This window comes from Lepidochelys olivacea (genome assembly GCF_965140295.1).
Source record: "Lepidochelys olivacea isolate rLepOli2 genome assembly, chromosome: 1".
Lineage (NCBI taxonomy): Eukaryota > Metazoa > Chordata > Testudines > Cheloniidae > Lepidochelys > Lepidochelys olivacea.
Genome location: NC_140411.1, coordinates 259032200 through 259052749, shown reverse-complemented (window position 1 = coordinate 259052749; position 20550 = coordinate 259032200). Strand labels below are relative to the sequence as shown.

Genomic DNA, 20550 nt, shown 5'->3' with positions numbered 1-20550 from the left:
TATGTTTCAGTTGTGGTGCTGAAAGGCCTCTTGTTCTGGTCCAGGGCCCCACAAAACCTTAATCTGCCTCTGTGTGGAGGGAGCAGAGACTGTCCCTTACCATCTGCTTTGCAAGGACAGTGTGAATTTGCATGCAGCCGCTATCTGAAGTGAGAAGGAAGAGGGGGATTTCTGGAGTAACTTCTGTCTTTCGAGCTCTTGCTCCCTTTTTTGGGGAAACCCCCATCCTCTCCCATCGACCACATCGGAGCGTCCCCTCTGCGCCTCGACAAGATCATTTCCCTCCATGAAATCTGACAGTCCCAGTTTCCCACTGAATTGTAGCTGTTACTGGGGGAGGGGAGGCTAAAGAGATCAGCCAGGCCAATGCTCCCTCCTGGGAGGAGAGCAGCTAGGACATTACTTTTTTGTGGGGTGGGAGTGGGAAGGAGCAGATGGGGTGATGGTCCTGTGACGTTGACAGACCAGGTGCCAGCTCTTGTCAAGGCCCCTAGGCCTCACTGAACACTGACAAATGCATAGCTGGATTAGTCTAGGTGTTAGTATTGTTAAAATAGGTATTAGATTTATAAAAACGTATTTCGTGTTTAGACATTATGAAATGCTTGTGAGTTGCTGCATGTGTTAATCTCACTTACAGTAGCTGTATCCCGTATTAGACAATATTAAAGAGTTGGCTCTGAAATTCTAAATCTGGAGAGCAGCATTACCAAGTGTGAAATACTAGTTTGCCACAAGAGGTCTCATCTCCTGTCCAACAAAAGAAGGCCCATAGACACCAGACAAGTCATTGTGGAACATCAGAGGACAAAATACTTTGCTGATTGTTTCCCCCTTCAGCCATGAACCGGGGACATGCATGTGGACTCGTCCCATCAGCTTGAACTCTGAGGGAAGCGAATAAAAATTCCTGACAAGGAGAAACTGTATCTTTATGCTGCTTATGCATCCGATGAAGTGAGCTGTAGCTCACGAAATCTTATGCTCAGATAAATTGGTTCGTCTCTAAGGTGCCACTAGTCCTCCTTTTCTTTTTATGCTGCTCGGATTCTGAGGGGAAAGGATTACTAAGCATAAGCAAAAGATCCCCAGCGCTTGGCCTGGGTTAGCCCTTAAGGACATATAGAGCTTGCTTATTATAGATGCTTCTGCCACCGGTTGGAACCTAAGACTGTAACTCGTGTGTGTGTGTGTTTACCTGCTTTAACCTTGTCAATAACTCCCTTACTTCTTTTTCTTAGTTAATACATTTGTAATTAGTTTATTATAGGCTAGTTTATTCTACAAGTGTCATCTTTGGAGTCAAATCTTAAGTGCAGTTGTCCTGGGGTAAGTGACTGGTCCTTTGAATATTATGATTTTTGGTGTGAGGGACTGGGAGCTCTCTAGGAGTGTGGGGGGCCACCGGCACCTGGACTGTGGCCCTGCCCACAAGGTCCCACCTCTGCTTGGCCTCTCCCTCCCAAAGCTCCATCATCACTCCACCTCTTCCCGCCTCTTCCCCTGAGGGCCCCCCCGCCACTCGCTCCTCTCCGTTCCCTCCCTTGAGGTCCCCCTGCCCACCACTTGCTCCTCTCTACCCCCTTCCCAGAACGGGGAGCAGGGGGCCACAGCCCCATCACTTTTTCCTGCCCCAGATGAGTGACAGAGGGGAGGGGGCAGAGAGAAGCGAGCGGCGGGTGGGGGGAGCCTCGGGGGAAGAGGTGGCGTGAGGGCGGGGCCTTGGGGGAAGAGGCGGCGTGGGGGCAGGGTGGAGTGCAGGCGGGGTCATGGTTCGGGTGCTGGTGCCGCCTCCCCACTTCTGTGGAGCTTCGCTTCCGGTGCTCCGAAGGCGGTGGCAGGCCAGTGTGCCTTCGGAGGGGTGACCCACGCTGCCGCGGCATTTCCCCCCCGCATGGCCAGCTGTTTTGGGGTAGGCTTAACCTCCCCTGGCCTCTTCTACACGCCGCCCATGGGGGTCTCCACCCCCTCACAAGACTTGGATGGCAGTTGGGCCAGTGAACTCCCCAGACTTCACCTGCAGGAGGTGCCAGGGAGCAGGGATTAATTAGATGAGACTCAGCTGGGCAGGAACAGGAGGGGCCTGTATAAAGCCCGGGAGTGGGGAGCAGAAAGGGGCTACAGGGAAGTAGGCTGCAGTCACTGCCTGGCAGAAGGGCGGCATGGTTGGGACTATAGAGGCTAGTCCACAGTTACTCCCTGGGAGGTGGGAGTTTGGGCTGGCAAACCCAGGGAGGTGGGGAGAGCCAGCAAGGTAGGAGAGGCTTGGGGGAAAGGCAGCAAAGTCTGGGATAGGTCAGAGAGCCCCTGAGCTGGAGCCAGGAGTAGAGGGAGGCCTGGGTTCCCCTCACAGCCACTGGGGAAACGGATCTGATGAGGTAGTGCAAAGCAGGCTGCCTGGAACAGTTTGCCCCAAAAGCCTTTGATATCCCAGAAGGGGAGGACCATAGTGGCCTGGCCGCAGGACCAAGTCACAAACAGGAAGCTGCAGCTCCTGGAGCAAGAAGGGCTGAAGGGTGAGAGAATGAGATGAGCTGAAAGACTGCCAGAAGAGGCCACAGCACCTGGGAAGTGCTAATCCCTGGAGTGGCCAGGAGGAGGCTCCTCTAGTGGTGAGTGTAATGTCAATGTCCCTTAGTGATTAAACCCCCTTGGGGTCAGGCAACTGGAGTAACTTTCCTGAGTCATTAGAGCACTGATCCCTTATCAGGGAACTGGGCCGGGGCTGGGGCAGGGTATTGATCAAGACCCGTCCATTCTTGGTCAGAGGAAGTTGTGGAGCTGATAATTCTTGGGGTCAAAGTCTCCTGGTTTACAGCCTTCCTCTATGGCTTGGAGGGGTGGGAGAGAGCTGTTAATGTGTAACTCTTGGCGACACTAGGCCTATAAGATCTCCTGTGGGGAGGTGTACCTGAGCCAGATCCTCTGTAGCTCCCAGCCGCGTCTGTCCAGCACCAGCAAGGAGGATGTCTGTAAGGATTGCGGTGTCTCTCCATCTTTCCTTTTCTTGCTCTCAGCTATTCTCCTGTATCGGTGGGCTCTCACATTCTGCCTTTGTGTTTGCTGTCATCACACCCGCTCAGTCGTTCATTTCCCCTCCCCTTGCCAGTTCTCTGGTTTCCATGCCCAATCCCACCTCTTCCTCTTGCCAAGCAAGGAGTGCAGGCTACCAGGATGGTCCTGGCTCGGGGCCATGAGGTGGCAACTGGAGGGCAGGGGACCTGCTCCTGGCCTTTGTCCCTGCTTAGGTGGAATTGCTGAGCTTCATTCCCTTTCATTTGGGTCAGGGGGCGGGCATGGGTCACCCAGGGAGTCTTATGACGTCAGGTCTCTCTGCTGCAGGAGAAATTTGAAATCTTCAACCTGGACTTGAAAGCAGGGAGCACCCTGAAGATAAAGGGCAAGGTCTCCAGTGATGCTGAGAAGTGAGTGTGAGAGAGCTGTCTCAGATGAGGGGGGCATGGGCTACAGAGATGGGGGCAGCATGCCAGTTTCCCTGGCTGTACCAGGATTTTGCTGTCTGATGCAGAGATTAGTCCTTCAGTCCGTCTCTCTGTCTTATACAGCCCCCATCACCCTAGTAATTGAGTGCTCAACAAATGTCCTGGCCCTGTCTGTGGATGGGGAAACTGAGGCACAGAGGTTAAAGTGACTTGCCTGTGGTCAGCCAAGGTGTCTGCAGCAGAGCTGGGAGCTGAGCCCAGCTCTCCTGAGTCCCAGGCTGGTGTCTGAGCCACAGGCCTGACCTTCCTTCAGGGAAAGTGGCACTTGGGCCAGAAGTCCCAGCTCTCCCTAAAACTGGCAGGGCGGAGCCCTCTGCCTGCCATGAAGTTGGTAAAAGGAGAGGTGGGTGTAACTGATTCAACTGCCCTCCTTCGGGCATGGGTGGGGCTCCTGTAGCAGCAAGTCTGGCTCCGTGGGGGGATTCTCCAATGCCTGCTCTGCTCCCACCCTGCAGCTTTGCGATTAACCTTGGCAAGAGCACTAATGAGCTGGGGCTGCACTTCAACCCTCGCTTCAATGAATCCACCATCGTCTGCAACTCCAAATGTGCCAACTGCTGGCAGTCGGAGTACCGCGACAGCCACCTGCCCTTCTCCAGGGGCTCGGAGGTCAAGGTGAGGGGGCTCCTGGGAAAGCGGGGCGGGGTTGGCTGGATGAGCTGCCAGGTGCTTACTCGGTCCCCCCTTCTTCCCCTCCTGGCTGGCGTCTGCAGGTGTTGTTTCTCCCCACCAGCGTCTCTGGCTCCTGCGACCCTGAACCCTCCTCATCGGGCTGCTCGGAGTCCCAATCCCCACAGACCCTGTTCTCTCGCCATTTAACCCTGCCCTTGCTGGAGGCCTCCTAGAGGCTGCCTGTGACCTGCCTTCAAGACCCCTGTGCCTCTGCCCAGCAGGTGCTCATGCCTTCGCTGGGGGAGGGAGAGGGCTGTGGGGAGCAGATCCCTCTTCCCTCTCAGATTAGTATCAATCATTCTCTCCCTGCTCCCACCCCTTATTTTCTTCCCTCCAGTGCTTTGTGGAATGAGACTCTTGGGCCCCTATTTATAACCTCCCTTTGCCTTGGCCAGCTCTTTGTTTGCCTCTTAGCATTGCACAGTTCGATCACCCTGTTTCTCTGTGGCTTGGAAACGGTTCCTTCTCCTTGCTCAGTGCTCCCTGGGCTGGGCTGGGCTGGGTGGAGCAGGGGAGTACCCGTGGGAAGGAGATGATTCATTTCCAGTGATCAGTTATTAGTTTTGTTCTTTAAAGAGACCCAGGTCTGTCCTGTCCCCTCACACTGTCTGCGCTGGGGGCTAGAAGTGGCATTTTCCCACTGTTGGTAACCCCAAGTCAGATCCACTGGTGGGGTAATAGTGGGCGAGCCAGTGGGGCAAAGCTCCCGCAGCCGCTGGTATTTCATGTGCTGTCCCGCCCGGTCCAGAGCAGGCCTAAGCAACGCAGTGCTTTAAAACAGTGGCGGGTGCAGGAGCCTTGACTACACTAGGGCTCCCTGTATTGCCACCGCCCGTGCAGCTGAACCAGAGTTAGCAGCTGTGGGGGAGACGTTGTCCCCAGTCTCCCGGTGTAGGCAAGAGCTCAACTTCCTGAGAGACAAGCTGGTCGCTCTGATTTCAATGGGAGTTAGGTGCTTAAATACCTCTGAGGGTCTGGGCCTCTGGCACGCAACCCTGCAAGGCATTTACTGAGCTCAGTTCCCAGCACCTTGCCTAAGGCCAGCAGAATCGGGGCCTCTCCACCCAGGCAGTAGGGACAGGTGCTTGCTGTTGCCAGCCAGTTGTTTGCATTTGATGCTAACTCCCCTTCCCATTCCTGTTCTTGCTCCCTGCTCTCACAGTTTATCATCAGCTTCCTGGGAGACAAGTTCAGGGTGAAGCTGCCAGACGGGCACGAGGTGGAGTTCCCCAACAGGCACAACTACGACAAGATCAGCTATCTGAGTGTGAAGGGCGGGTTCAAAGTCATCTCTTTCAAACAAGATTGATGGGACCTGCTTCCCTCCTCTAATAAAAACCCCACAGGAGGGGTCGTTTTGTCCCAACTGTGCTGGCTCCTGTGATGTCCTTGGCCTTGACCTTTCAGCACCCAGTGCAGGAAAGGTTCTCATGGGAACGCCCCAAACCAGGCTCCCCATCTGCTGGGAAGAGGCGGCTGTCCACTATTCTGGTAGGACATCTTCTCTAGGCACCAGTGGGTGTGATTAGTGGAGTGGGAGACGGTGGCTGGGATGAAAATGTCTCCAGGGCACCAGAAGGGGGCGCTGCCCTGGGGTGCACTGAAAGAGTGGAGAGGAGCTCCCAAGCCTGAGTGTGCAAAGGAGGGAAATGATTCTTTGGCAAGGTTAGGGTGCGCTTTCACCAGGCTGGGGTGAAGTGATGGCCCTGTGGGAGACCAAGCCCAAGGCTTAGCTCAGTAGGAGGATGGTAATGTCCTGCACCTGCAGAACGCTCGGTCTCAAGGCTGGGGAACCCTGCCAGTGCAGGGGGAGATTGTCTCTCCTTGGTACTAACAGGGGATGCTGTCCCTAACCATGGAATTTCCCCACCAGCTGGTGTCAGAGGTAGCTTGGCCTTCCCCCTGGTACCAGGCACAGCATCCAGGATGAAACTGCACAGGTGTTAATAAGCCTTGTATCCAGCAAGAGATAAGGAGACTATTCCTCTATCACCTCCCTTCTTATCACTGCAGTCTCTTATCTGCTGGAAAATTCCAGCCAAGTTATCCATTGCCCAGCCTTTCCCATGTCTTATCTCAGTGTGGGCAGGAGAGAGGGGAAGGCTTTGGAATTGCCAAGGAATGAAACCTGTGTCCACTTGAGTCCTTCACATGGGCTGGCACTACCTAAATGTCTGGTGAAACTGCTCTGGTTAAAGTTACAGTGACTCACTCTAGAGGTCCATATGCCACAGGGGGACTGGCTCTGGAGAAAAACTGGCTCTGAGCATTATGGGTAACTTCCTCCTCCCCTCCCCCCCATACACCTGAAATATAGGAACAGTCTTTGGTACCAGCAGGGGGCAGACTTACCCTCTGACAGTACAGGACAAGGGGTTCCCAGCACAGGGAAAACAAAGACATTAGATGTGACCCCCCCAGCCCCACAAAGGGACATGCCTCACCAGGTTTAAAGTGGCTTCAGAGAAGAGCCAACTTCTAACAATGAGGGGTCAGGAAGGGCTCATCCATAGCTGACTAGTGCAGGGTTCTTACCCCTTCCTCTCCAGCATCTGCTGCTGGCCACGGTCAGGGACAGGATACTGGGCTAGATTGCCCTCGGGTCGGATCCAGTCTGGCAATGCATACAGCTAATGCTATGCTCAGGATATACAGATGGCAAATGTTAAGGTTATTTAGTCGGCTAAGGCCAAGCACTGAAGAGGCTGATATTTAGAGAGATTCTAATGAAGGAGCATACACTGCTCCTTCCCTTCTACTTCCACCATGCTCCAGTGTCTGAGAGAATCATTCAGCAAAATGCAGAACAAATAACTTTCATAAAATATGTTGTCAGCCTGTGGAACTCACTGCTGTAGGCTCAAGCGCTAGGGCTGATTGATAACATTTGTAGCCAGGCTGGCTATGAGCAGGGTAATCAGGGCTCTAGATGTGAGGTGTAAACTGGTCTCTGCGGGGGTCAAGATGGAATCTCCTCACCCTGGCCAGCGTTACTGGGGTTTTGCTTTCCTCTGATGCAACACGTATGGGTGATGGCAGGAGTGTAGGGACCAAAATGGCTGGTCCAGTGATCTGAGATGGGGTAGCAAATCCTATTTTCCCTGGAGTCCCAGAACTAGAAGTGCAGAGCATACCAATGCAGGGAGGGGGTTCAGGCACTTGGTGCTGGGAGTTGATTCCTCCCTGGAGTCTGAAAGTGCAGAGAGAGTAGACCGATGTGCTGCTGTTCTGCAGGCTGAAATCCTGGGGCTGGCTGGGGAACAGGGAAGAACCACCAGAGGAGAGGCTAGTATCAAAAACAGTTTTAATAAGATCAATCATAAGTGCACAGGCTGCAGAGGGAGACAGCTGGGACGTTCCTTGTGGGTGGATCTTTGGTATGAAGCTTCTGTGACAAGCTGGAATGAGCAGGGCAAGGGGCCGAGCCTGAGGAAGACCCTGGGTGGGGGCAGTGAGGGGTAACAATGGTTGCAGGCTCTGAACTCTACACTCAAGAGCCCTGCTGGGCATCTGTAGTTCCCGTTCACTTCAGCTTCAGCCCGCTCCTAGGGGCAGCCTCCCCCCACAGCGGAGCAGCTGCCTGCAATATGGCTGAGGGTGCTGGATGAGATCAGTCAGCTGGCAGCTCCAGGGCCTGTGTGGGAAGCAGCATGGGCTGCTAGGATTCTTTCTCCCCCTCCCCCTGGGGCATCCAAGCTTGGTTGTTATGCTCTCATGTGTTCCCTGACAGATACAGACCCCGGGGCGACTGGGCAGCGGGCGTGTGGGCCACAGGCTCGCGGGCCCTGGGTGAACAATGGGCACGCTGTGCGGGCTGGCAGAATGACCTCATCCCCCAGTCATTCCTGCCGTGGCACAAAGACCCCTCTGTGTGAGCGTGGCCACATGCAGGACAGCATGGGGAGTGGCTACTTCCAAAGAGGCTGTGTTGCCCAGAGACAGAAGGAGCACAGTGAGCAGCCCCCACCCCCCGCCGGCAAAAGGATACCGGAAGAGAGAAGTGTGTTGGAGGGGGGTGAGTTTAGACCCTCTAAATAGTGTCAGCGGGAGCCCATTCCTGGAACAGCTGCCCAGACCAAGGGCAGCCCCTATTTCAGCTCCCTGGGCTGAACGCTATAGCACAGAGAAAATGTTCTTGTTCTAAGAGGGGGTGAAAGGGAGTATTGGGAGTTTGGGAGTGTCCCCTCTGGGGTCTACAGGGGACAAGGGCAGCTGGACCCCGGCATCTCCCTTATTCTGCCTGATTACTGGAGTCACAGCATTGCCAACGCTAACGACTTTGTTGCAACTCTTGCGCAATTTGGTGTTTCCCCTGAAGGCCCACCTCCCAAAGCCACTTACTGCCTGAGCCTCCCAGCTCTCATTACACAACAACAGGAAGTGTCTAGCTCTCCCGGTTGTGGGAGAAACCTTGAAAACCGGCCCCCTGCACAGTTCAGCACCGGAGGGCAAATGGAAAGAACCCACCAGTTACATCTTTGAAAAATCACGACTTTTGGCACCTGACTCTGGCAGGGCTCCTTGGTGCCCAGGTTAAGGGTCATGGCATGATTTCCCCAGCTGTGCTGCATTCGGATACCGAGTCATTGCTGGCTGCACCCCTGCCGAGCCACCTGTATTGCTGCTCTGAACACCTCCCTGAGGACAGTGTGGCAGGAACTTGGGGGGTGGGACAGTGGGCGCTCCTCCCCAAAGCTGGCTCTCTGGAGCCAGCCTCAGAGCCTCCAGCTCACCTCAGTGCTGGACGATAGGAGCCACACCTGCCATTCTCCTGGAGCACAGCCCTGCATCAGCTCTAGGAAGGAGGGCTCCCCACTCTGCTGTCTGCTCCCTGGGGAGGGGAGGAGAGGGGAGAGGAACCGGATTGCTGTGCCCCTCGAATGGCCTCTGGGGGCAGGGGAGGCCCCTGAACTGGATGGCTAGGGCAGGCCTTGGCAGGAGGGAACAAGGAATTAGCTAGCCCAGCTGGCATGGCAGCTGGCTGAAGGCAACAGAACTGGTGAGGGCTGGTACGAGCTGCGTGAGACTTGCGGACAGTGCTGTGTGGTGCTGCATGGCAGAACCAGGTTCAGTACCCAGGCCCAGCCTTGCGCTGGGAGAACGGCCAAGAGCGCTCAGGCCCCAGGGAGAGGGAGAATGCTGTCTTGCTCCAGCCCGGGGTGGTTGACTTAGAAAGCAAACCTGCCCCAGGCCTCTAGCTCAGGGGGACACGGGGGAGCGAGCCGTGCGGCTGGAGTGCTCTCTCTGATCAGCTCCTCTTCCTTGCTTGCTGGGGGCTCGGTGACCTGACAGGAGCATTCCCTTACCAGCCCAGCCTCCCAGGGGGACGGGCACCTCATTTCGAATGACAGCAAGCAGTGGGGGGAAGGAACATGTGATCATTGCGATTTCCCCATTAGCACGACCTGCCTTTTTGGGAAAGGCAGGGCCTGCCCAGGGTGCTGGGCGGATCAAAGAGCTGCTTCCCCTGCTTCCATCCCCACCAACCTTCTGCGGCAGGAGGGTTCACAGCTCCCAAGGGGCACTGGCCCCCAGACAACTGACATCTCTTGGGGAGGGCTGGGGAGTCCCAAGGCCACAGGAGACGGTGGCTGTTCAGACCTTCACTTCATCATCCTCTTCCTCCTCGTCGGCATACTCAAAGGAGTCGCTGCGGCCCTCCCTAGCTATGGCCTCCCCTTCCTGCACAGCTGAGAGTGCGGCCTCCTCTTCCTCCTCGCTGTGACCCCACCCAGACTCGGCCGCCCGCCATGAGCCGACAGCTGGGCTCTCCCGGGGACCCTCCTCCTCCTCCAGGCTGCAATGTGCACCTCTCGTGCTGTAGTGGCGAGCCAGGACCTGGGCAGCCCGGTGAAACTCTCCCGCCTCCATGCTGCAGTCATTCCAGTGCCCCTGCCACAGGCTGTCTTTTGGGAGCGCCCCCGGCTCCTCAGCGGGTGCTGAGCCCCATGCAGGGCTCTGGTGCCCGCTCCCAGCATAGGCAGGCCCCTCCTCAGCATGCTCTAGGGCATAAGCATCTCCATTGGCATGCACCAAGTGTCCTGATGGGGAGCTGGCCCCCTGCCTGGAGCGGCCCCAGAGGCTTTCTGCCATGTCGCCCTCTATACACCTGGCATGGGGTGTCCCTGATCTCCGAGGGACACCGGCCTCAACCCATTCGCCATGCAGGGCAAGGGGCGATGCAGCCTGGCTGCCAACCACGGCTCTGTCTTCCTCCCTCTCCTCCCACTTGACACTGCTGTCCATGGCTTCTGTGAAGCTGATGACCTGGAGGAGCTCGCTCATCAGGGAGGGCCCAAGGTCCAGGCGAAAGGACAGTAGGGAGTCCGAGCGCTGGAGCTCCGCTTCTGTGGGGAAGGAGCTCTCCCGGGCCTTCTCCGAGCGCGGCACACGTGGGATGGTGCAGAACCCGGACTCCAGCCCTGAAAGGACAAGGAGCCTTTGGTGAGAGGGAAACCTCTGGCACCGCGCAAGAGCCAGGGGGAGGCAGCGACAGTCACACGGGGTGGGGATGGACTGGGCTGTACTATGGGAGACTGGGACCGGTGACTGTATGTGAACGGGGATAGACAAGAGCCAGGGAGAGGCAGCGACTGTCACACGGGGTGGGGACGGACTGGGCTGTACTATGGGAGACTGGGACCGGTGACTGTATGTGAACGGGGATAGACAAGTCATGTCAGCTGGGGTACACTGGGATCATTCACTCTCATATGGACCACTTTGCTAGACAGCCTAGAACCAGTTTCACCAGTGAGTGACTGCTCTGTATTGGGAAAGTCTGGCCTGTACTAGTGAAAACTAGCACCAGTTACATTCCATTGTAACGTGACTAGCCTGTACTGGGGAAGATGGGAATCGGTCCCACTGTTAAAGGACTGTTCAGTGCTGGACACCCATGGCCCAGTCAAATCGGAAGAGAACAGCACAGTGCTAGAACTGGTCTCTGCCAAGAGTTGAGAGGGTGATGGGTGATCAGCTCTATAACCTGTGACCAGCAGGTGGCAGCATTGCACCATGCCACCTTCGCTGCCCCCTCGGCTCAGGCTCTGTTCCTCCCTGGCCCAGGCCCAGCCACGCCCGCACCGGTCACACTGACCTGAGCATTACTGCCCCGGGAAATGCTGAGCTTGGAGAACGTGGCCTTTGTGCTAAAGAACCCAGCCCCCGGCACCCGCCAGAGCCTCCCTCAGACATAGCCAGGACTGAGGGGCCTGGGCAGAGAACCAGGGCTGGAACAGGACAACCGGGAGGGGCATCAGCAGAGCCACAGGGGCATGGAGGGGAGGCACTGGATAAGCAGGGGGAGCTGCAGGCCTGGAAATAGTAACAACGCTGAGCTCTTACGCCATGCATTTCCTCAGCAGATGTTAAAGCGTTTTACATCATCCCCATTTTACAGGCGGGGAAACGGAGGCATGGGACAGGGAAGTGACTTGCCCAAGGCCACCCAGCAGGCCAGCGACAGAGTTGGGAAATAGAGCCCAGGTCTCCCGACTCCCAGTCCAGGGCTCTAACCATGAGGCCACTGCCTCCCACCGGGCTGTGTGGGCAGAGCTGGCTGGGGGGGCATCGCCTGCTGCCTACTCTTGGGAGCAGTGAAGTTCACCTAAAGCACCCCCCCCCCTTTCTTCACTGTGCTGCTGGAGATGGCCCTTCTGTGTGAACGCCAGCAGCTCAGCCTCTCCCACGGGGCTTCCCCTCCACACCGGACAGACCAGTCCCAGAGGGGCACGCAGGCTCGGTGACCATTCTCACCCTGAGGCTGCCAGGGGGACAGTGAGTCTCCCTTGCTGTCTGTGAACACGTTTCTCTTATAGGAGGTGGCTCAAGACCTGCCCCCACCCACCGACTCATTTCCCACAGGCCACCAATTGGCCATCGGATGGGAACGATCTTGGTTACTACCATCCCAGCACTGGACTGGAGCTGGTGGATCAGAGGTGAGAAACTATATCCCACCCATAATGGCTTGAGCTCTCCAGGGCCTTTAACAGGTGAAGTCGAAGGGGAAGTGGGTGCGGGGGAGGAACAACTGGGGGGCTAGGGGTGTATCTCAGAAAGCATCATTCTGGGATTCATTGGGACCAGGAACTCCATTGATCATAGCTCTTAAATAGTCCGGTCCATCCAGAGATGGAGATTGTACAGATGGGGAAACTGAGGCACGGGGGGGCAGGGCAGGGACTTGCTCTGGATTCAGTGACACAGCCGGGAATAGCACTGAAGCCTCCGAAGCCCATGCCCCCCCACAGGACCACTCACCGTAAGCATAGTGTGTATCAGACACGTTGTTTGGAGTGCTCTTGAAGGCGAACTTTCCAGCCGGGCTGCTGCCCCCGTAGGTCCCCTCGTTGAGCTGCGGCAGCGACACGGCGTTCTTGATGATGGGCGAGATGTCTGGGGGGGCGGGTGAGGCTTCGGCTTTGCCCCCGCTGCCCCGGTTCCTCAGTGGCGTCCTCCGCACGTGCCGCAGGGTCCGGGCGAAGAAGTTGTTGGCTTTGGCCGTCTCGGTGCCGCCATGGTTGCTGAGGAAGGAGGTGTCCCCGAAGACGTCCCCGCCGCGCCCCACGTGCATGGTGTGCCGGAAGTCCCCCAGAGGTGGGCTGATCATGTCCGGCGTCAGCTCCGATTTCAACCGGCGTTTGCCGTGGGAGCCCGATACCCAGCCGAGCACCGGTAGCTTCCCAAGACTCATGTCACACCCCGTTGTTACTCCACACCCTCTCCCCTAAAACACAGGAAACCGACCTTCAGTGGGGAGGGGTGCAAATTCCAGAGGGGTCACAGTGGCTTGTCACGCCCCCGGACTCCCCATCACTCATGCTACCCCCTCCTTTTGGCTGTGTCGTGTCTTGGGCCGGGCAGCTGCTCCCGATCTTTGGAGATGCCTCCGAGCTGCTGAGGGGGAGTGTGGGCCTGTCTTTTCTCTGGTTCAGCGTTCCTTCTGGATAATTGCTCTCCACAGCACTCATTAAACTGCCCAGGGGAGGCTTTTCCGAACCGGCTCACCGCTGGCAGCTTTTGCTATTGTGTGCAGGCCTCTGGATCCTCATATCTCCAGGAAGAGCCCCAGGGTGGGTGCAGGGAGTCCCACTTGGCCCTGGGCAGGTCGGACAGCAGGGCTGGGGCAAAGGTATCTCCAAGAAGTCAGTCGTCACCCTGGCTGCTGCCGTTGGAGCTCTCGTGCGGCTGGAAGTAAGCAAAGCTGGGGATTAATGTTAATCTGCCGTCCTCCGTCTCCCTGCTTCCGCCCCCTCCGCCTGCTCGCGTGGGAGCGGCTCGCAGACAGGACAACAGGTCACAGCCGAAGGGGGGATCTCAGGGCAAACTCCTTGATCCTGATGTAAGATGGCCTAAAAATGACAACAGCAAAGGTGAAGGCTCAGGCTGAGATTTTCTGACTGTTTTGGCTGCAGGAGCGAGTTACCAGGATGCTCCGCAGGGTTCCTGCCCTGAATGGGTAATGCCAACGCCAGGGGAGGGCTGGGCCAGGTGAAATACGAATGGACACTCTGGACTTGTGCCCGACCCCACCACTGTGATTGCACTTCCCTCTGAACCTGTGTTCAACCCCCAACCTGCCCCCGACCCCGCATCTGCCCCCGCCTTCGAACCTGCGACCAACCCCACCCCGACCCTGCATCTGCCCCCGCCTTCGAACCTGCGCCCAGTCCCACCCCCAACCCCGCATCTGCACCCGCCTTCGAACCTGCGACTGATCCCACCCCGACCCCGCATCTGCACCCGCCTTCGAACCTGCGACCGATCCCACCCCGACCCCGCATCTGCACCCGCCTTCGAACCTGCGACCGATCCCACCCCGACCCCGCATCTGCCCCTGCCTTCGAACCTGCGACCGATCCAACTCCGACCCCGCATCTGCCCCCGCCTTCGAACCTGCGACCGATCCAACTCCGACCCCGCATCTGCCCCCGCCTTCGAACCTGTGACCGATCCAACTCCGACCCTGCATCTGCCCCCGCCTTCGAACCTGCGACCGATCCAACTCCGACCCCGCATCTGCCCCCGCCTTCGAACCTGCGACCGATCCAACTCCGACCCCGCATCTGCCCCCGCCTTCGAACCTGTGACCGATCCAACTCCGACCCTGCATCTGCCCCCGCCTTCGAACCTGCGACCGATCCAACTCCGACCCTGCATCTGCACCCGCCTTTGAACCTGTGACCGATCCAACCCCGACCCCGCACCTGCCCCCACCTTCGAACCTGCGCCAGGTCCCACCCCTGATCCTGCATCTGCACCCGCCTTTGAACCTGTGACCGATCCAACCCTGACCCTGCACCTGCCCCCGCCTTCGAACCTGCGCCAGGTCCCACCCCCAACCCTGCACCTGCGCCCGGTCCCACCCCTGACCCCAAACCTGCGCCCGGTCCCACCCCCGACCCCACACCTGCACCTGCCTTCGAACCTGTGACCGATCCCACTCCGACCCCGCATCTGCACCTGCCTTCGAACCTGCGACCGATCCAACCCCGACCCCGCATCTGCGCCTGTCTTCGAACTTGTGACCGATCCAATCCTGACCCCACATCTGCCCCCGCCTTCGAACCTGCGACTGATCCAACCCCGACCCCACACCTGCCCCCGACCCCGAACCTGCACCCGGTCCCACCCCCAACCCCGAACCTGTGCCCAGTCCCACCCCTGACCCCACATCTGCACCCGCCTTCGAACCTGCGCCCGATCCCACCCCGACCCTGCATTTGCCCCTGTAGCCACCCCCGACCCTATGCCTGCCCACCCTCGTACCTGCGCCTGACCTATGTCCAACCCCACTGCTGAACTTCTAACCACCCAGACCTGTGCCTGAGCCCAACCAGGAGGGTAGCTAGCAGGGAAAAGAAATACATTTATTATGATTACTAGGGAATTTGTTTGCATTTCTACAGCAACTTCTCTCCAAGGATCACAAAGCTCTTCACCAATGCTACTGTATTAAACATCAGCTCCTGGGGCCCCCATTCTGGAGGCAGGGAAACTGAGTCACAGAGAGGCAATGTGACTTGTCCAAGGTCAGCAAGCCAGCCAGTGGCCAAGCTGGGATTGGAAGCCAGCTCTCAGTCTGTGCACAGATCTGTCCCTAAATATTACAGCGATAGGCATGCTGGAAATAAGTAGGGAGACTGTATCAGTAGGTCAGGTTGTCTCTGGACTCCCGGTCCCAGGTTAAGCCATGTTTCTCTCCTAGCAGACTCCCAGTCTTGCTTTCCAGACCTGAATGGGTCGGGGTAGCTGTTCAGATCCGCTTTGCATTGCGGGGTATTGCCATCTCAGAATCTCCTGGAGGCTGCTCCACTCCTTACGTGGGCAGTGGGCTCCACTCCAGGCCTCCACTGAGCAGTCCTCTGCCAACACAGCAAGCGCATATTCAATGGGTCAAAGGCCACTGGCACTTTGGCATGTTCCCCCTGCCCAGGTAAGCTTAGCCCCGGGGCCAGAGGTTGAAGACACCTTGGTTCCTACACTGAGGGGCAGGGCTGGGTCCTTTCAGCAGGATTAGCGGCAGGGAGATCACGCTGCCTTGAGAGCGAGCCAGACAGGCTGCTGGCTGGGCTGGGGTCTGGAGGACTCTTGGAGCGTTGGGGGTGAGATTACCTACAGCCCAGCCCCTGAGGTTCTGCCTTGCAGCTGGAAAGCACAGATACCCTCTGTGGCTGTGTGTGTATGGGACGGGGGCGGGGGGTGGTGATGGTGCGGAGGAAGTAGGGTGGAGGAGGAGGAGGAATGCCAGCCGAGACTCCAGGAGATCAATGATAAACCCAGCTGATACCCCCCACCAGTGGCATTTCCAGTGCTCTTTGGCCCCCGTCCCCAACAGAGCCACCCTTTGTCCTGTCCCCAGCCGCGCTCCCAGCCCATTTCAGCCTCCCGCTTTGTGCTCCCCTCCCCGCCACGTGCCTCTGTGCTGCCACCCGCAAGTCACCTTGACGGGGAGCAGGTGCCAGAGAGGGCCATGCTCCGGGAACACTGGCCATGAGTCTCCGTCAACGCTGGCGCCACGTGTCCTTCCCTACCCCAGCCTTGTTTGCTCACCCAGGGCCCCTCTTATCTGCCAGGGGGTAGAGGTAGGCAAATGGAAAACAAAACTCCCCTTGAAATCCACTGCAACCATTGGCTGTTTCCCTGGGGATGGGTGGGGGGGCAGGGAGCCTGTTTCCCAGGGTCCTCTATCCCCATGGCTCCCAGGGCCCTGCCTCCTTGCTAATGGAAAAACTGGGGGAGCTCTCCCTTCTCAGCTGAGACCTGCCAGGCATGTGGTGTGGGTGGGTTTGAGGATCAGCCAGGCTTGGCTACAATGGGGATCCAGGCTTCCCCTCTGGGCTGGGCTCTTACAGGGCTGGGCTGTGTGAATTTCCCACTGCCTCCAGCTGGGGGGGTTGGCTCCGCCCCTCCCCCCATGAAGACCCCCCTCACCCCATCCACAGCTTGCACCTGCTGGGCCAGGCAAGAAAAGGATGGGGGTGGGGAGAGCAGGGGAATTTGCCGGGGCCCTGCCTGCCCCCTGCAGCCTCGCTGAGCTATCCAGGGCCAGGAAGAGCCGAGCCCCCCGTGCAGAGCAGGCAGTGGGGCAGCTGAGACGGTTCCCAGCACTCCAGCTCCCCTGGCCTTGGGCCAGGCTCAGAGAACAGGGAGAGGGGATGAGCTGTGCCCCTGCATTCCCCACCCAGGAGTCTCCCTCTCCTTGGGGCACACGGTGCCCAGATGCTCAAGGCTACAGCGGGACTCAGATCAGAAAGAAGAGGGAAAGGGGGCAGGAGAGAGGTGGTGTTCAGCAAAAGGCCCATCTGGGCTGGGGGTTGTGGGCCCATTCCCTGCTTGGCGGGATCCTTGGAGGGGGAGGCGGGTCCTTTTCTCCCCTTCGTTCTTTCCCTCACTACCACAAAAATGACTAGCCCACAACCACAGTCTGGATTTCAGCAGCTCCCACTGCCTCTAGCTGGCACTGCCCTCCCCTGCAATGCCAAACCCAGGCTGCAGGGCAGGCCTTCTGTCTCCTGCCTGTCCCCGTCACCCCTTTCCTTCTTGCCTGTCAGCCCCCGCTGGTGTGTGGCCGCCCAAAGTCAACAGAAGCTCTCAGAACCCTGCCCGCCCACCCGGTCTCTCTCGTTTTCAGCTCCACTCCATTTATTCTTTCATCCAAGTGAAACTCGTGATTCTCTGAGCAAAGGGTCAGCCAGGGCATACGTTCTATTCCTCCTACTGTCTCTGTGTTACAGCCCATCACTGCAACGGCTGGGCCCTTTCCCTCGCCAACAGCCCCGCTTCTCCTTAATCCTCCCCCCATCTTCCCTTCCCTCAAGAGGCCCCAAAAGGCAAGCCACCATCAGACTGCCAACATCTTTCCCCCTCTCAAGCCTCCCCACTCCCTAATTTCAGCTGGTTTCCACTGGTTTATCTCCCCAGGAAGGAACTGTTATTCTCGCTGGGATGGGCAGAAAGCAGAGAGGGGAAAAGTGATCCAGATGGGCAGGACTGCCAAACGCAGACTCCCCCACCACATGCCCGCCCCAAGGGCGTAAAGGCCCAAGAGGGAGAGAAGATGTCTAGGGTGATCTGAGGAACAATGGGATGGGGAGGAGCAAAGGGAAATTTGGGCTGGAGACTGGGAGAACATTCCTAGCCGTGAGGGTCTACCAAGCTGTGGAAGAGTCTCCCAGAGGAAATGTTAGCAGCCCCATTGCTTGGGTCACGTAGAGCCAGACCGGACCACGCTATAGGGGATGCTATAGGGGACATGCTAGACAGGACCATCTCCAGCTCCTCTGAGTGCAGGAGAAATGCAGGCTGCCGTGTGCTGGAATAAAGCGACTCAGCTCCCGGGCTGCCTGCTGCTATACGTATAGAGCACCTAGGGGGTTTTCCGAACAGACCCACTTTGAGGCTGAGGCTGGAATTCCAAACGCAGCACTTTTTGGCCCCCCCTGCCCCAAAATTCTCCCTTTCCTGTTAGGAGAAAAAAAGTCTCTCTCACACCCTGCAAGAATGGGTGGTCATAGGAAGGCAGAGAGAACCCTACAACCCTCCCAGCTCTCCTGCTGCCTCAGTGCCCTTTCTTCCCCCTCTTCTTCTGCACCCCTCCCTCTACCCCCCCATCCAATCTCTTTTGCCATATCCCCCTGCCTCTCCTCCCGCCTCCTTCCACGTTCCCCTCTTCCCTTCTCCTGCCATATTTCCCTTTCCCCCATTCCCTACCCCCTCCTTCAAGCCCCCTGTTCTCCAGCACCCCCAGATGCGCTTTCCTTCACTTGCCCTCTGCTCCACTGAATGTTCCCCCCATGCCCGTCAAGTCTTAACTTTAGCTTTTACCTTTTTGAAAAAAAAAAGTTTTTTAAAAAGAAAAAGTTCCCAGAGGTTTCAAATGTTCCCCATGGCTCTCGGTGAAGTGCTGCCCGCGTCGTCGCTCCCAGGGGAGGGGACCCCCTTTTCCCACTACTTGAGGGCTGGCTCCTCAGCAGTCTCCCCCTTCTCTGCGCTGTTCCTTGGCCGCTGTGCAGGAGCCCTGGTGCCAGTGGAGGGAGGGAGAAGGGAATGGGGAGGGGATGTGGGAGCAGTGGGTGGGGTCTCCGCATTTACTGACCAATCCCCAGCTGTCTGGGAAAGGAGGCCAGAGAAAAAGAGGGAGTTAGTCCAATTGTCCAGGAGAAAAGATTGCAGTAGCTCCTGTTCTGCCCTCCCACTACCCCTTCTGCCTGGGTCGGCAGCACCTCACCCTCATCAAGAGGGCAGCCTCAGAGAACGCCAGTCTCCAGTTGAGTCTGTCTATCAGGAAGCCATGGTTGGGTGGGAGGTTCCTTGCCCCAGCCTGTATGTGCCGTGGGACAGCACTGCCCACAGGTGACTGGGTGTGGCCAGCAAGGCTAAGAATTGCGACAAGATGCACACCTCACTAAGAACATGTCTGAGGGCGTCCCAGTCCTCGAGAACTCTGAGATTCACCTCCCCCACCACTCTTTTACTCCAGGATCGCCCCTGCCACACACATCCCCTTCTTACCAGCAAGGAGTGGGGAGAGCTCTGGCTGGCTTGGAGGGAGGGTCCCATTAGTAGAATTGAGCAGGATCTCTGGGTAGGGTTGGAAGGAAGGTCTTGTTAGGCGCACTGAGCAGGGTGGGGACGGAGGGTTTCACTGGCAGCAGTGTGCAGGGTCAGGAAAGATGGTGTTATGGAGCGGGACATAGGCAATCTTGCCTAGAGGTCAGAGCAGGAGTCCAGGTTGGGGAACAAAGCCAAGAGTCTGCACGAGAGTCAACTGCCAGAGCTGGGGCCAAGTCAGAGTTGGGTCCGAAGTCAGAACTTGGACTGGTCACTGGAGGCGAGGCATAAGGACAGGAACGGGAGGACAGACAAGGATCAGGCACAGAGCAGGAGCACCCCCGTGGGAACAGGAGCCGAACAGGAACCAGGTTGGAGGCAGGCACAAATAGGGACCAACACAGCCACAACAGGAAATCATCTTGTCACTCAGACAAACTTCCTGTGCCTCCTTCTGGCTTAAAAAGTGTGGTTGGACCAATCAGTGGAGCTGGGGGATCCTCCATTCAGGGCTCCTGTGGGTGGTGCCTTGCCTGAGACTATAGTCCTCTAGCTTCTCAGTCCACCAGGTTTTGACAGACCTTGGGAGGCCAGGACATGGCAGCTGTCTGGGGTGGCCCAGGCCTGAGTTCAAGACCTGGGACATCACCGAGGGTCTCGTTAGTGGTCCTGTGCAGGGTAAGGCTGGAGGGTCTCATTGGTGGCACTGTGTAGGGTGGGGATGGAGGGTCTTATTGGGGGTACTGCGTAGGGTTTCTGCACCTGTATGGATCATCTCCATCGCTAGGGGTTTTTCCTTTTACAGGAGTGTGGTGGAAAATCCTGCTGGAGGGAATGTTGCATTAATGTCACCATGAGGGGAGTCTCCTGGGAGAGGTAGGGCGGAATGTCTATAGGAAGTACAAGGTAGAGGTGGGATGAGATACTGTGGCTCTGTGTGGGAGCTCTGGGCCAGAATGGAATGGTGGGTCCCATTGCTGGCACAATATGGGACCTGTAGTTAGAGGAGGGGAAATGGGGCTCTCTGGCACTGAGTAGGCCAGGCATGAAAAAATCGCTACACAGCTGCTAGCCAGAGGGAGAAATGGAAGATGGGAATGAAGCTCAGACCCTTGGCATCTCCACCTGGGTGCTGCTGAGATTATGCCAGGGTGCTGACCTTGGACTCTGCTTGGGAAACTCCATCTTTGATATGGGTCTCTGTCTACAAAGTGTCTGATCAGTTTGAAGCTCTACCCTCTTCTAGTTCCTGGTAGGGGAAGATGTCTATCTCTTTTACACTCTCCAGAGCCTCTGCTGCTACCACTTCTTCACCCCT

At 57.5% G+C, this 20550-nt stretch overlaps 2 protein-coding genes across 3 annotated transcripts; one reads left to right on the top strand and one right to left on the bottom strand.

The window, feature by feature from the left end:
- Positions 1-2874: 2874 nt before the first annotated feature.
- LGALS2 (galectin 2) lies at positions 2875-5542 on the top strand. The gene is made up of 4 exons (XM_084613928.1): positions 2875-2972; positions 3343-3425; positions 3959-4118; positions 5338-5542. Exons 1-4 carry the CDS (start codon positions 2967-2969, stop codon positions 5482-5484), a joined length of 396 nt encoding a protein of 131 aa, XP_084470054.1. The 5' UTR covers positions 2875-2966; the 3' UTR covers positions 5485-5542.
- Positions 5543-7462: 1920 nt separating this feature from the next.
- On the bottom strand, positions 7463-18728 carry CDC42EP1 (CDC42 effector protein 1). 2 transcript variants are annotated; one of them, XM_084616942.1, is made up of 3 exons: positions 18507-18728; positions 12441-13531; positions 7463-10597 (listed from the first exon to the last, which is right to left on the bottom strand). In XM_084616942.1, the coding sequence occupies exons 2-3, from the start codon at positions 12871-12873 to the stop codon at positions 9771-9773; spliced, it is 1260 nt and encodes a 419-aa protein (XP_084473068.1). In that variant the 5' UTR covers positions 12874-13531; positions 18507-18728; the 3' UTR covers positions 7463-9770. The 2 variants fall into 2 exon arrangements, with proteins under 2 accessions (XP_084473068.1, XP_084473069.1); XM_084616943.1 differs by having other exon boundaries at positions 12441-13367.
- Positions 18729-20550: the final 1822 nt, after the last annotated feature.